Source organism: Vulpes lagopus, chromosome 22 (assembly GCF_018345385.1).
Source record: "Vulpes lagopus strain Blue_001 chromosome 22, ASM1834538v1, whole genome shotgun sequence".
Classification (NCBI taxonomy): Eukaryota; Metazoa; Chordata; class Mammalia; order Carnivora; family Canidae; genus Vulpes; species Vulpes lagopus.
Window position 1 is genome coordinate 12,691,945 of NC_054845.1, and position 14,503 is coordinate 12,706,447.

The window sequence follows — 14,503 nt, forward strand, 5'->3', positions numbered from 1 at the left end:
TGCTAGATTTGTCTATTATCTTATCCCCTTTGTCATTATCAAGTAATCTATGGAATGATATATGTGAATATATCTTTTTCACCAACATTCTTTTTACCCAATGTTTTTCAAAATTATTGATTTTTCTTGCTATTGCAGAAATAGTTTCATGAAAGTGTAATTAGGGTACCTGGCACTTCTTTGAAAGTTTCTATTTCAACCCTCATGCTTTCTTATATTAAACTGTTTTCATTCATTTATTCATTTAACAAATCTTTATACAGTGTTCATCTGTGAAGACTGGCCTGTGAAATTTTCATCAGTGGCTTTATGGTTGCCTAAACTAATGTCTTTAGCTTAGATCTTTCTCCTGTGTTCCAGACTATATTGGCAATTATTTTTGAGTCTCTTCATCTTACCATCTCTATAAACTCAATGTGCCCAAATGGAACTCATCATCTTCACTTCCTGATCTGCTCTTCTTATGTTCCTTATTCTAGGAAACTGTACTTCTGTTTTCTCAATGACTCTAGAAATAAAAAGGACTCCTATTTCTTGAATGTCCAGATACCATAGTATATCTTTTATGCATGCTATATGAATTATCTCATTTAATGCTTGCAATAGCCTTGAGATATTGTCACTATTTTCTGTAGGACACTGGGCTCCGAGTCCTAGATCAACCTAGCAAAGTCTTCATGCTAAGATTCAAATCTAGTTCTCCTTGATCTTAATTTTTTTGCTTTAGTGTAGTAATTAACAGCATCACTGGCTCCAAATCCTGGCTCTACCACTGACTATGGGGGATTGGATAGATCTCAAGTCTCAGTGCCTTGGTTTTTTTCTTTCATAAATTGAGAAAAACCATAATCCCTGCCTTGTTGAGTTGTTTTGAGACTTGAGTGAGATAATATTGACAAACATTTGAACGATTCCTGGCAGCACCACAGTACCTCCCAAGCCATAAATCTGGTGTTCTCCATCTATTCATTTCTTTTGGATTAGTCCCCTCAGGGACTTTGTCATCACTGTTGTCATTGCCTTAGTTTTGACCAGGAATTGGCAAACCATGGTCTGCAGGCCAAATCCAGGCTTCACCTGTTTTTGTAAATAATGTTTTTTTAATTGGGGTATAATTGATATTGTAAATAATTTTTTATTGGAACAAAGCCATATCCGTTCATTATGTATTTTCTGTGGTTGTTTTAACCCTACAACAGCAGAGTTGAATAGTGGCAACAGGGACCATAAGACCTGCAAAGCCTAATATATTTACTGTCTGTCCTATTATGGGCCAACTCCTGATTGCCTGGTTTTCCTGGTTCCTATACTCCTTCTCCTGTGTAAGGGGGGATTTTCCCTAGGATTTGAACTCAGACATGCTAATTTGCTCCTTTTGGTGCATTGGCCTTCAATGCTAAGAACATTAGCTTTCAACTACTATTGATTCCCATACTAGATTTGACCTCTGGCCACTAGTGCTTTATGCCCTTTCCAATCTTGACACATGCTATTCTTTTTGTCTCAATACCCACCCCTTGCTCTTGTCCTCATTAATAAGCTCAGGTTTTACTTTCTCTGAGACACACTTTCTGACTTCCACAGGCTAAACCAATGGCTTCTGCTCCTCTGTGGCTATGTGACATGCTTCAATTCCAGCATTTCTCTACTCTATCATGATCATGGGTTTACCTATCTTCCTCTGCTATTTCTGCAGGCTCCTCTCAAAGGCCTGAACATACATTTTCCAGTTTTGTATCTTCAGTGCCCTCTCTGGGATCTGGCCCTTAGTAAGATCCCATGGGTTGCTTTTGCCTGCTAACATTTCAGCTGGGTTTGAAGGCTTATATAAGGTTGGGGCAGGGGAGGGTATAAAAAAGGGCCTCAGGAGAAGCTCCCTGAGGAGCTGTTGTATTAGTTAACTGCTGGAGGAGAAGGAAGAGGATTGGATAAGATAATGGGAGAAAATAGGCATTGGAACAGCATGAGTAAAGTTGATGAGATCTGTAAGAGGTATGTTGGACAAAAAGAGGAAGGGGGCATGTGAAGAAATGCTGGAAGCCAGGCTAAAAAGAGAGGCATTAGGCCCGTATTCCACAGAGTGTCCTCTACTGTGCTGAGCTATATATATGGACAGTGGGAAATCATAAAGTGCGGGAATAGGCAAACACCATATTCCATGTTGTAACTGTTTGCCTGTCAGTCTCCTAGAAGTCCCTTAAGGCATTAACTGCATTTTTTCCAGTCATCTTTCAATCTAAGTGCATATCCCATATCACTGGCATATCACAGGTTCTCAAGAAATGTCTCTTTCATTATTGAAGTATATGAAAACTCCTCAGTATTAAGCGAGGTGGTCCCCAACGTAGTATTCTCTTACAGTATGAACACTGGTCCTGTTTACAGTTTTCATAAATTTAAGAACTTCATTCATATTTAACCTGAGCTCTTGGATTTTATGCTTGAAAAGTTCCCTTTAGAAAGAAAAACATGTCTCTCCTCATATGGAAGGTTTGAATCTCTTGGATCATTTTGGCTGACTTTTTTTGGACCTTTTCCAACTCTATTTTGTCTTTGTTAAGGCTTTTAAGAATACCTGAATTCTTTCCTAATCTGCAAGCCAGAGGCAAATTCATTTATTTCCCATGATTTGGGTATTTTCTCTCAACAAAATGCTAAATGGAGCTTAGAGAAGTAAACTCTTATTCATAAACCTGCCAGGGATGGTGAATGCAGAGCTTTTATTAATGATGTCTATGGACTAAAGCTGTCATAGGTCAAGGGCTCAGACCAGCAGCTTATCAGCTTTAGAGATGTGAATGAAGTAAATTGACTGGTTAAAGATGCCTAGATAATTGGACAAATTAGGACCTAGGAAGACTCCTGCACTCCAGGAAATTCTCCAAGTCTCCACTTATCCTCAAAGTGAACAAGAAGCTTCAGTTTCAAATTGAGTGCATTTTCCATCCATGGATTGGCTTGTTTTGTTCAGTTTTAGTTTGAGTGTTTGAGGTTATCTTTTCGACGTAACAGCTAAACCCACGGCTTCCTTTCTCGTAAAACCAAAACAAAAAGGCTTTCTATTCAGGTGCCTTCTGTGTGTGCACATGTATAGTACATACCTGGGATCAAAGCCAGCTATATAAAGTCCTTGATTCTGTGTGGGTTCAAACACATTTCAAAGCTTCAGGATCCTGAAAGGTTTCACTCTGCTTCCTGAAGACCTGAACACTGCTCCATAAAGCCATGGCTGGCTTTGGATTCCGGAGGCATGGGGCTCAGCCGGACCTGGCTTCTAGGACCTGGCCCTGCACTGCTCTGTTTTCTCTTCTTTTTATCCCCGTCTTCTCCAAAGGTGAGTGAGGCTTTTGGAGGATGAAGGTGGAGGAGGTGTTTCTCCCACCTGTGTTTCATTTCTTTCAGCATTCAAGGACAGTGATTTATAACCAAGCCAGAAGCCAAAGGTAAGACTCCAGTCTCCTAGCTTGGATAGCTCTGTATTCTAGGGCAGGCGGGGAACAGCTGGCAGCAGCAAATAAGCAGAGATACATCTCATAGTGGAGCACCAGGCATTGACGAGCAGCTTAATGAATATATCTGAATTGGTTTGGGAGATGAGCAATTTCAGACATTTCTGTAAGATTGGAAGAAAATACTGTAAAGTTAAGTGACTTAAGAGAGGAAAGGTATCCGTGGCCCTTCATGTGTTTAAGTTTGGAATCAGGGTGAACTCAGGAATTTCCTTTTTGCAAAACATTGATTTAAGTGAATCATTTAAGTTTCTTTCCTACCCAATTTAAGATTTTAAGATCTTCTAATTCACTTTTATAAATGAATCTGCTTGTTTAAAATTTAAACCTTCTTTACCGGGTTCAAAGTTTTAAGGTCCTCAGTCAATTCTATAAAATAGTTAGCTAATTACTTAAAAAGAAAAACAGTTTGAAATTGTAAAACAAACAAACAAACAAACAAACAACAGAAATAAGGGGAGAAAGAAAGAAAAACAAAGAAAGCCATCAGTCTGTTTGACGTAGGACACTTAATTGCCTTCTAACCTATCTGTGGACTTCAGATGTAGATTCCCAGGTTTCAGATGAAATAAAACTCTTTAGAGGTTGATGCCAGGTTGGCTATAGGACATAAATGATGAGCATTCTCACTGAATTTCAACCTTTACCTCTCTCTAGACCATCTCAGTTAAGAAACCATGTAGTTTATATGAAATATCTTAGCTGCTCAAAAGATATTTGATGATTAAATTATTACCAGATAAGAAGTATTCATATACACTTTCTTATTCTATATGTTTTGAGCATGTAAAGATTAAATACTCTTAGAAGTAATTATCTTTATTTTGTAGAAAATTTATCTCAACCTGTAACTTAGTTTCTCCCATTGAAAAATGAGTGTGACCAGATTTAGTGGTGATAACTGGGAACCTGCCTGGGGGGAGGGCAGGAAACTTGGGTCTTCAGGCTTAGCATCAATACAATAAAGACTATTGAGTGCTCATATGGACAGGTTCTAATGGAGGCTCCCAGGAGTTTATAAGCCAAAGGCAGATGTTGCAAGAGGTGTAATTAGTGCACAAAAAATTTTATTACAGGGTGGAACTTGATTAAATACTGCAATGGAGTTATAACAGTGTGAAGAATGCTCAGAGGATGCTCAAAGGATCCTCTAATAGACAGGGATGATATTTGGGGAAAAGACTGTTACCTATCCAGCCAGGGCTGCTGGATTAACACTAGCAATGGCTGCTACCGTACTATTCTCTCTTCCGAGGACAGATGTTGTCCAGTGCAGGTACTTGGGAGAAAGGACTAGTGATAGAGTGATTTCTATAGAGTGATTTATACACTCTAGAAACTCAGACTGGAGTGATAGGTTGGGATTGGATCATGGAGGACATAAAAAAACACTTTATTTGTTTTTGCAATCAATGGTATGTAAAGCATCAAAGGGTTTGAACAGAATGAGTGACATGGTTCATCCGAGTTTTGAGTGTCACTGTATGCTTGACTAGAGAGGGGCCAGGTTAGTTACAGGAAGGTAACTTGACAGGAGGCTATCATTTTTTAGATGACACAAGCCTTTTTGAATGGAGAGCTGGCCTCCTTTGTCTTGTAGAAGCCAGAAGGAGAAAGAACAAAGGAGTATGAAGGTGTTAGAGTGAAGAAGGGAGAGTGGCGGAAGAGGTGGTGGCGGTGGCAGGGGAAGCCCACAGAAGTTAGCAGCAGGGTTGCCTCAGCCTACAGAGGAAACGACCTGGTACTGTGGCTTCCTTCATTTATCAGCATCCCTCCCCCTGATAATAATGCCTGGGAATGTAGCAGCTGGCACAATGATCCAGGGTTCAGCCACTGTGGCTGATAGGGGTACAGGGCCAAGGAAAATGTAGGCAGAGGTTTGTGAGGTATGCATTGAGGGGTAAGGCAAGATTCTATACTTCAGCCTCCAAAATTTCCCCTACTACTCTTTTTTAATTTATTTTTTATTTTTATTATTTATTTATTTTCCCCTACTACTCTTTATAGTTCCTGTAATTCTATGATAACCCTAGAATACCAGAGGCGGAAGGCACCCTGTTATCATCTGACCTAACCCTCCTTACTGTGTGTGAGGGAAAATGAAGGTTACAGGGGAGGCATGACTTGTCCCCAAATCACATATTTCATGGGAGGGTCAGGCCTTCAGTTTGTCACATCAGTGTTCTTTCTGCTATAGGAAACTCTCGTCCAATAAGAAAACGCCTTTCGGAGTTTAGCAGGAAGATAGCCAAGAGATTGAGGGGACAGGTGGGGGGAGAGGGAAAGGATGAGGAGTGCTTGTTGAAGGGAGAGAAGCGCTAAAGGTGAAGCTGGAGGGTACCCATCAGAGATCAACTTCTGCTAGCTGGAGATTTTGCTTGAGCCTGGTTGTGGGTGATCATGAATTTGCTGAGTTCCCTCTAATTTTCCTTTATTAGGGATGCATGTGGCTCAGCCTGCAGTGGTTCTGGCCAGCAGCCGGGGTGTTGCTAGCTTCGTGTGTGAATATGGGTCTTCAGGCAACGCAGCCGAGGTCCGGGTGACAGTGCTGCGGCAGGCTGGCAGCCAGATGACTGAAGTCTGTGCCGCGACATACACAGTGGAGGATGAGTTGGCCTTCCTGGATGATTCCACCTGCACCGGCACCTCCAGTGGAAACAAAGTAAACCTCACCATCCAAGGGTTGAGGGCCATGGACACGGGGCTCTACATCTGCAAGGTGGAGCTCATGTACCCACCACCCTACTATGTAGGCATGGGAAATGGAACCCAGATTTATGTCATCGGTGAGCAAAACCATATCACTAAGCTGACCGTTTTGCTTTGCTGTCCTCTTTGCATGAAAACAGTTTTGTTCCTTCAGGTGGTTCATTTTTAGGATTATGGAAATTCTTTTTAAGAATTCTTTGCCATACCACATATAGTCTGGTTAATATGGGTGTCAACCCAAACAGCATTCTGACTAAAAATAAAATGGTTTGGGGATAGTGTTTTTTCTACTAGAGGTTGGGGTCCTCATTCTGGAATGATAATCATCGTGAAGTTTATCAAGGCCTTGGGGCGTTGATAGGACATTCCTGGGGAAGTGACTCCCATTAGACAGACTTACCTGTGAACTAGCAATACTATTTAAAGGTGGACACCAAGGTTGGAAACTCTTCTAGAACCTCTTCCTTTTCTCACCAATGGGGACGGGGAGTAGGGCCCTAAAGTTTAAAGAGTGTTTCAAGGAACCTCTGCTTTGTTTTCTGTCACAGATCCTGAACCTTGCCCAGATTCTGACTTCCTCCTCTGGATCCTTGCAGCAGTCAGTTCGGGCTTGTTTTTTTATAGCTTTCTTATCACAGCTGTTTCTTTGAGCAAAATGGTGAGTGCAGTGCTGACAACATACCACTTTTGGTGGGGATGCCTTGAGTGATAGCGACTGACCAAATGACGCTGTTGAGTTCAGTTTTCTTGAGATGAAGCAATAAATGAAGAACAGTGGTAAAGGAAGGACAGTGGTAAAGAACGCACTAGAACCCTTGGCATTGGCCTTTGAGGTTTCAGGATGACTAACATTTTAGATGAGTGTGTTTGACATTGAATGTTTGTGTGTTTCTGAACAGGGTTTCAGTTTGAGTAACCATTTGAACAACACAGGGCAGCTGTTTTGTTCTTTGTCTTCAAGACAATTGTACCTAATAACTCTGAAACATAAGATTAGGTTGGGCAAAATGCTGCTATAGAAGACCTCCTGGATGGATTTTATTCTACCCCTTAACATCCCTCTACTTCCCCTGGAAGCCATCTCTTGGTGCTACCCTGCTTGTGCCACCATTATCAAAGCTATAGTTGTCCACACCACACCAGGCTGGGACTTCCTGTTATCCAGTCTGCTCAAATGGGAAGTCTTGCTTTCCCCTCCAGCCCAGTTTTTATTTATTTGCAGTTGCTTGTGGAAGAGATGTAGGTATGGAGTTAGGGATCCTGTCAGGCTTTCTTTCTGATGGTCCCTTTCAACCGCCTCTGCCTATGGTTGTCTTTTTCACCACAAACTCTCCTTCCTTGCCTCTCTCCTTCTCTTCCTCCACCTCCCCTCTCCCTCAACTCAGTTCCAAGATCCTCTGCTCAACTGTTCTATTGCTGTAGATTCTTCCAACCTCATTTGCTAGAAACTGTCACATAGAACAGTAGACTAGAATCTCAATTTACTGAGGTGATAAAAATTGGGAACTAAGGCAGACAGACAAAAAGTAATAAAAAGTGTAGGAGGAGTGGGGATGAGAAATACAGCTCTAGAACAGAATAACTGAAGTTTATTATCTTATCAAGCTCTTCTCCTCACAGATAAGATGTAGTCATTTACCATAGATATTTTGGGTGTTCTTTCTAAAGCTTTCTCAAAGTCTCTTGCAGCAGTGAAAATGATTACTATTTTACATCAATAGCACAGAGTGATTTATCTAAAGTGAATTATAAAAGCTAAATCAAGAAAATCTCCTGGGGCTTATAATTCTGTACATGTGCATTCATTTTTTCCAAAGGAGTGGGGACCAATATTTGTTGAGTCCTATTATAGCTAGAGACAGCTTCTGTATTTCTCAATAATAATTACTGCTTCTTTTTGTGTTTGGCAGCTAAAGAAAAGAAGCCCTCTTACCACAGGGGTCTATGTGAAAATGCCCCCAACTGAGCCAGAATGTGAAAAGCAATTTCAGCCTTATTTTATTCCCATCAATTGAGAGATCATTATGAAGAAGAAAGAATATTTTCCAATTTCCAGGAGCTGAGGCAATTCTAACTTTGTGCTATCCAGCTATGTGTACTTGTTTGTATATTTTGGGGGGGGTTTCCATCTCTCTTTAATATAAAGCTGGATGCAGAACCCAAATGAAGTGTACTACAAATTCAAAGCAAAGGTGCAAGAAAACAGAGCCAGGATGTTTCTGTCACATCAGATCCAATTTTAGTAAAAGTATCACTTGGGAGCAATATGGGGATGCAGCATTAGGACATGCGCTCAAGGATATAGGTTAGGGAGTGGTGCGGTCCAAAGAAAGCAAAGGAGAGAGAGTCAGGGAGAGGATGATATATTGTACACACTTTGTATTTACATGTGAGAAGTTTATAGCTGAAGTGACATTTTCAAGTTAAATTTTTGTGCTATGTTATTTTTCATAAATGTAAAATCACATGAAGACTTTAAAAATACTCACATGGCTATATTTTAGCCATTGATTCCAAAGGTTGTATTGTACCAATATATATATATATTTTTCTGATAGTATTATGCATGGGGGCCACATGTGCTTTTGTGTATTTGCTGATGGTTTCAATATAAACACTATATGGCAGTGTCTTCCCACCAGGGGCTCAGGGGAAGTTTTATGGAGGGATTCAGGACACTAATAGGCCAGGTAAAATACAAGGTCACTTGGTAACTGGCTTGGAAACTGGATGAGGTCATAGTTGATTCTTGTAGACATGTTGGGCTAAATTGGTGTTGACATGTGCTTTGGGCTTTTATGTTAGCTCCTTTCAAAGATTTGTAAGGGAGTCAAAACTGGTATATCTGATTTAACTCCATAGAACACCATCGTCAAGTAAACGGCTCATTCCAGGAGTCTTGTAGGTATGAACTTCAAGGAAGCTCTAGTTTCACAAGGGCCCCAATTCCTCGCTCATGGTTAATGCCATGGGCAGAAAACAGCAGCAGGTGGCAGAACAGGGTGATGAAGGTTTCTGAAAACAAACACTGTTGGTGTTTTTTTAACTCACTATTTTCTGTGAAAATGCAACAACATGTATAATATTTTTAATTAAATAAAAATCTGTGGTGGTCATTTTCCAGAGTTGTTATCTTCCTTGTATTTGAATATTGTCTTTGAGGTTGCTTTTAATGGATTCATCCAGCAGTTGGTGGAGTCTCCATTATTATTAATACTGGGAACAAATCGACAAAAAGGCAAATAATGCTTCATGGGTCAGCTGCCACCAGCCATTACCTGCAAGCCATTTTTGGAAGGAACTGAACTCCTCCTCTGTCCTTTTGTTTCTTCACAACTATTTGAAATATAAAGCCGGTTTACTGCAGATAACAGCAGACCTTCAGAAGTCACAGAGCATTCTTTCTAGCACAAATTCTTCAGCTCCTCTTTCTTGCCTACAGATTTCTCAGCTCAACTCCTACAGTTGCCATGGCAACTCCTGTGTTGTCAATCACGTTCCTAGCAGCCATTTGATCTGCTTCCATGGTAAAAGGAGCTTTCCCTTAAGGCTTCTCAATGGACTATTTCACACATGGGTGGGTGGGGGGAATATACCTGTGGTCCTGTGTTGCTATCAGCTGACAGACCTGAGCCGGGCCCACTGAACCCTCTGTGATTCTTGGTTAACCAATGTGTGGCCTCAGTCTACTTGGTTTCCTCTCAAGTTTTCATATTCTTGACCTCTACATCCTGTTATTGTCTTGTGAAATGATTCTCAGTGTGGCCAGGGACCACCTATAACTGAATCAACTGGGTCACTTACTAAAAATGTTGATTCCAGTGCCTAACCTCAGATGCATTGAATCAGAAGCTTTGGGTTATGGGGCTCTCTCAACAAGTTTCCCAGTGCTTCTTATACTCATCAAATTTTGACAATCACTGGGTAGATAGCCCCCACCCCTCTTGCTCACTATAGTGCACATGCACTCTCTCTCCCTTTTTTCCAGCGGGTGCTAACAAACAAATGAGACAGCACATAGTGAGCATTCCATAAAGATTTTTCAAATAAAAATGAATGTGTCTTTCAAAATACAGTAATCACAATTACCTAGAAGGAGCTCCTACTATGTTGAAGACTGTACCTCTTGCTCTCTTGGACTTTGATTAGAAGCCATGAAGAAACACACAATTTAGGAGCCCCAGTGGATAGTGTGATACTATTTCTACTTTTTAAAATATCTTTAGAGAGATAATCCTTTTCCATATTTGATGGAAAATTTAAATGACAGAGAGGGCCTTAGACAGAGGACCTCTCAGGTTTCTTTCAGACGTCATTAGACAATGGACTACTTTGCATAAGGTTAATATCTCCTCTACTGCTACCTGAAATTCTACTATTAGCCATTGAGGTAAGCATTGCCCTCTCTACTCATTATCAATTTTGATTGTTTTGTTTTTTAAAAATATTTTATTTATTTATGAGAGAGAGAGAGAGAAAGAGAGAAGCAGGCTCCATGCAGGGAGCCCGATGTGGGACTCGATCCTGGGACCCTGGAATCACGCCCTGGGCCAAAGGCAGGTGCTCAACTGCTGAGCCACCCAGGGATCCCCACATTATCAATTTTGAAAAAAATATAATCTTGCTTTAAAAAGTTTCCCCTGTGGCAGAAGAAAAGGGCAAGAACGACTGTGACTTGGGCTTCCACTCAAAAAGGAGAAAGCAAGTGGGGGAGTTTCTGGGTACCAAATGAAAGCCTGTTCTGATCCCCATTTTCTTATGAGGATAGATCCTTTACCTGCAGTAATCAGAGAGAATCACTGTTCCCAAATCAGAGGAGCAACTTTTTCAGAGCATGTCAAGCTTCATCATTATTGTCAATTCTGGCACCAGGGTCCTAGGGAAGCCCAAAGATTCCACTCATCTAAATAAGGCTTAGTTCACCATGGAGAGGAAGGCTGGGCACCATTACCCTTCTCTCTGGAACCACTGGTACCAGATAGGAATGTGGATGACAAAGGGAGCATGGTAGAGTGACTAGTGCTGCCTGAGTCAGCCTCTACTCCTACCAGTTCCCAGCACATATCTCTGCTCACCTCCCTTCTTCCAACATGGAACTCTCATTTCTGCCACTTTCTGTTTCCCTATTCCTCAGCTCCAAATATCTCCAGCCCTCATTTTCACATCCAACAAGACTCATCTCAAATTCTGCATCCAGCATCAGATCCACTGACATTTCAAGCCCACGTTGATCTCTCCCCTTCTGTTTCATAGCTATACTTGGTTTCATCCCTAATAATTTCAAATGTGCATGTCTTTTCTCCCTAGATTCAGTGGGAACTCCTCCAAAATAGGAATCATCACAGCTTTAGGCACAAAGAAGATGCTCAAATAATGTATTGAAAAGTTGGGGAGCTAGGACACCTGGGACTGTCTTCTATGTAGAATCTGGCTGTGTTTTCTTGGTCTCAGTCTAATGTCTTGCTTATTTGATCAGCAGAACTATGTGTGGGTCAGTCTATCACTTGGCTGAAACCTTCAAGACTCTGGAATATGAACTCCAGCTGGCTACTCTACTTCACACATTTTGCTTTTATCTCAGTCCAGTCTTCCAATCTTTTTTTCTTTTATAATTTCTTTTGAGAAGGGAAAGGAGATGAATTCTCATTGTTACTCTCTTTCTCTTTTTTTTTTTTTTTAAACCGTAGGTTGTTGCTAAAACTGACTATATTTTTACACTGAGGCTGAGCCTTCTTCCACCCTCACAGTGGATACCCAATATACTTGAAACTGAACTTGCAAAATGTTGATGTCACTGTGCTATAATTGGAGCCAAGCCAGTTAAGAAGTTTAAGAGTTTATAAATTTAAGTTATTGTTTTGGGAGGTCTCAAAGCAAAAGAGAAAATGGTTTTCTCTGGAAAGTTACTTCGATTGCCTCGCTTCTCTTTTGCACCTGGTTAGATATGTGACTCAGGTGCCTTGGGGGCCTTGTTTTATTTATTTATTTTTTCTTATCTTAGGTCAATTTTATCCAGTCTGACCAGCAAGATGACATACCCTGTTGATGGAGAGAGAGGTAAGGTTTTTTTCCTTTCTCCTTTTTGTGACCTTGCCTGCAGGTTAGGATAGTAGTCTGTTGTAGGTAGGTTTGCCAGATTCAGCTTGCCACCGCCAAACAAAAAAACCCCACAAAACCCAAAAAACAGGATGTCTTATATTTGATCTGACAACCCTATCAGCAAGAAAGTTAATACACCTAATGAGGTGTGAATAAAACATTCTGGAGACCCTCCCCAGAAGTTTCTGGGCAGGAATAGCCTGAGGGTTGCTGCTGTTTCCATTCTAACACATTTTCTAATTTTCCTGTTCCCATTCCTGGGTGTGTGGGGGGCTGATACCCAGTGTTGCTAGGGGCTAATGGGTCCCACAAAGGGGACAGCCATTAATTTTCTAAATATTTTTCTTAGGAGATTTCAACCCCCTCTGGTCTATATGGTTAGAAGTCTGGCATTCAGACCCTTCTTGAAAATCTTTGTTTTCCAGGGTATACTCTAGTATAGCTATTCTTACATTTATTGTGTACAGTAATTATTTGGAGTATTTGGAAAAAAATACAGATTGAGGTGCCTCAGATCCAGAGCTTCTCATTTATAAAATTGGAAGCAAGATCTGGGGATTTAAATTCTCCAGTAAGTCTTTGGATCATATTTTTGGAAGCCCTGGTCTAACTGAGGAGCCTATCATCATAGACGATTAAGACTGGAGAAGGGATTTGGGAATTATTTTTACATTTTATAAGAAAATGAGGCTCAGAGACATTAGGTTTGATCAAGGCTGAGAATCAGGTCTCTAGATTTTCATATCAGGGCTGTGCAGTGGGTGACAGTATGAAGCTTTCCACCCAGGGGCTGTCCTGCAATATCACCATTCCAGGCTACCCTAGAAAGTCTGCTTTTCTTCCCACCTCCACCCCAGCCACTTTGGGTGATCACTACCATTGTTTCTGGCCTGCTGTCAGCTGTATTTCTTTTCTAGCTCTCCCTTAACTTTCCAGGACACTAGTGAGAGTTTCAGGTGATATAGCCTGTCCTCAGCAAACCTACAGAAGAATGCTGCAGAGGAAAACAGAAAGCAAACCACTGCCCAGAGTTTGCCAGCAATACCAGCAGTATGCTGAGAAAGCTTCCAGATTCTGCGGGAAGTCATATAACAACTCAGTGAAATGATATGTGCTCTTTTTTATCACACACAATCAGGTTGCCATAGCAACCAGCAGTGTTTTAAAAACATGATATTAGTCCCACAAAAGAATATTATCTATTTGAACAAAAAGAGGAGACTCTCTCTGGGAGAAATTGTGGAAATATGCTTCAGGAGACCATTTCAAATTTTAAAAAGAAATACAAAATGATTTTTCATGAACAGTACTTTTCCAAGGATATTTCCTTTTTCTTCTTGCTTCACCTTGACAATACTTTAGTCCATGCAGTCATCCCACTTTAGCTTATTTTTTTCCAACCTGTTGAAAATGAGTCTTGCTTTCCTTCAAGTTAACTTGAAATGCAGACAAAGTTTCTAGCTTCCTATAAACTTTTTTTTTTCCCCCTGACACATCAAAGTTACCACTAACCATGACTGGACTTCGAAGACAGGAAGTTTGGATTTGTGAATGAAGAGCAGCATTCTTTAGTATTGCTCTCCTATTGAGAAAGCTGCCCGTGGTGGATATGGTTCATAAGGTCCTTATTCTGAGTGAAGAGGGAAAAGAAACCAACTATCATACTGCATAGGGGATGCATTAGCTAAAGTGATTCTCACAGTGTCCCTGCAGAAGAGGTATTGCCATCATCCTCATTTTACAGATGAGAAAATTGAGGTTCATAAAGGTTTTATTACTTGCCTAAAGCCACATGCTAGTAAGTGGCAGAGTCAGGATCAGAAATGATGTTGAATTCCAAAGCCCACTTTCAAACAACCATACCTTAATTCTGGGGGTTACCTGCAAAAGGAAAGGGACAGAATGGCAAGTGAGTGGGGATTGAGAGGTAGGTGAGTAAAGCATGTATCCTGGGGGCTACAAATAAGTGTTAGAATGAGTAAATACTCTTTGGACGAATGTTGTAAAAGGTTTTTGGGAGGTGCTCATTATGAGATTAGCTGTAGCAGTTGAGTTTTAATCAGAGTGAGAGGAAAACAGGAAGTCGAAGACATTTAACAGTGGACCTGTAGTTTCAAGCCACAGTTGTAGCAGTAGCAAATTTCCCATTCACCAGCAATGAAGTTAAGTGTAGCGACACAGCTGGC

General features: G+C 40.8%; 1 protein-coding gene across 1 annotated transcript; it reads left to right on the forward strand.

The window, feature by feature from the left end:
• Window positions 1-3,179: 3,179 nt before the first annotated feature.
• Window positions 3,180-9,309, forward strand: CTLA4 (cytotoxic T-lymphocyte associated protein 4). Its single transcript, XM_041737598.1, has 4 exons — window positions 3,180-3,334; window positions 5,948-6,295; window positions 6,767-6,876; window positions 8,129-9,309. Exons 1-4 carry the CDS (start codon window positions 3,226-3,228, stop codon window positions 8,231-8,233), a joined length of 672 nt encoding a protein of 223 aa, XP_041593532.1. The 5' UTR covers window positions 3,180-3,225; the 3' UTR covers window positions 8,234-9,309.
• Window positions 9,310-14,503: the final 5,194 nt, after the last annotated feature.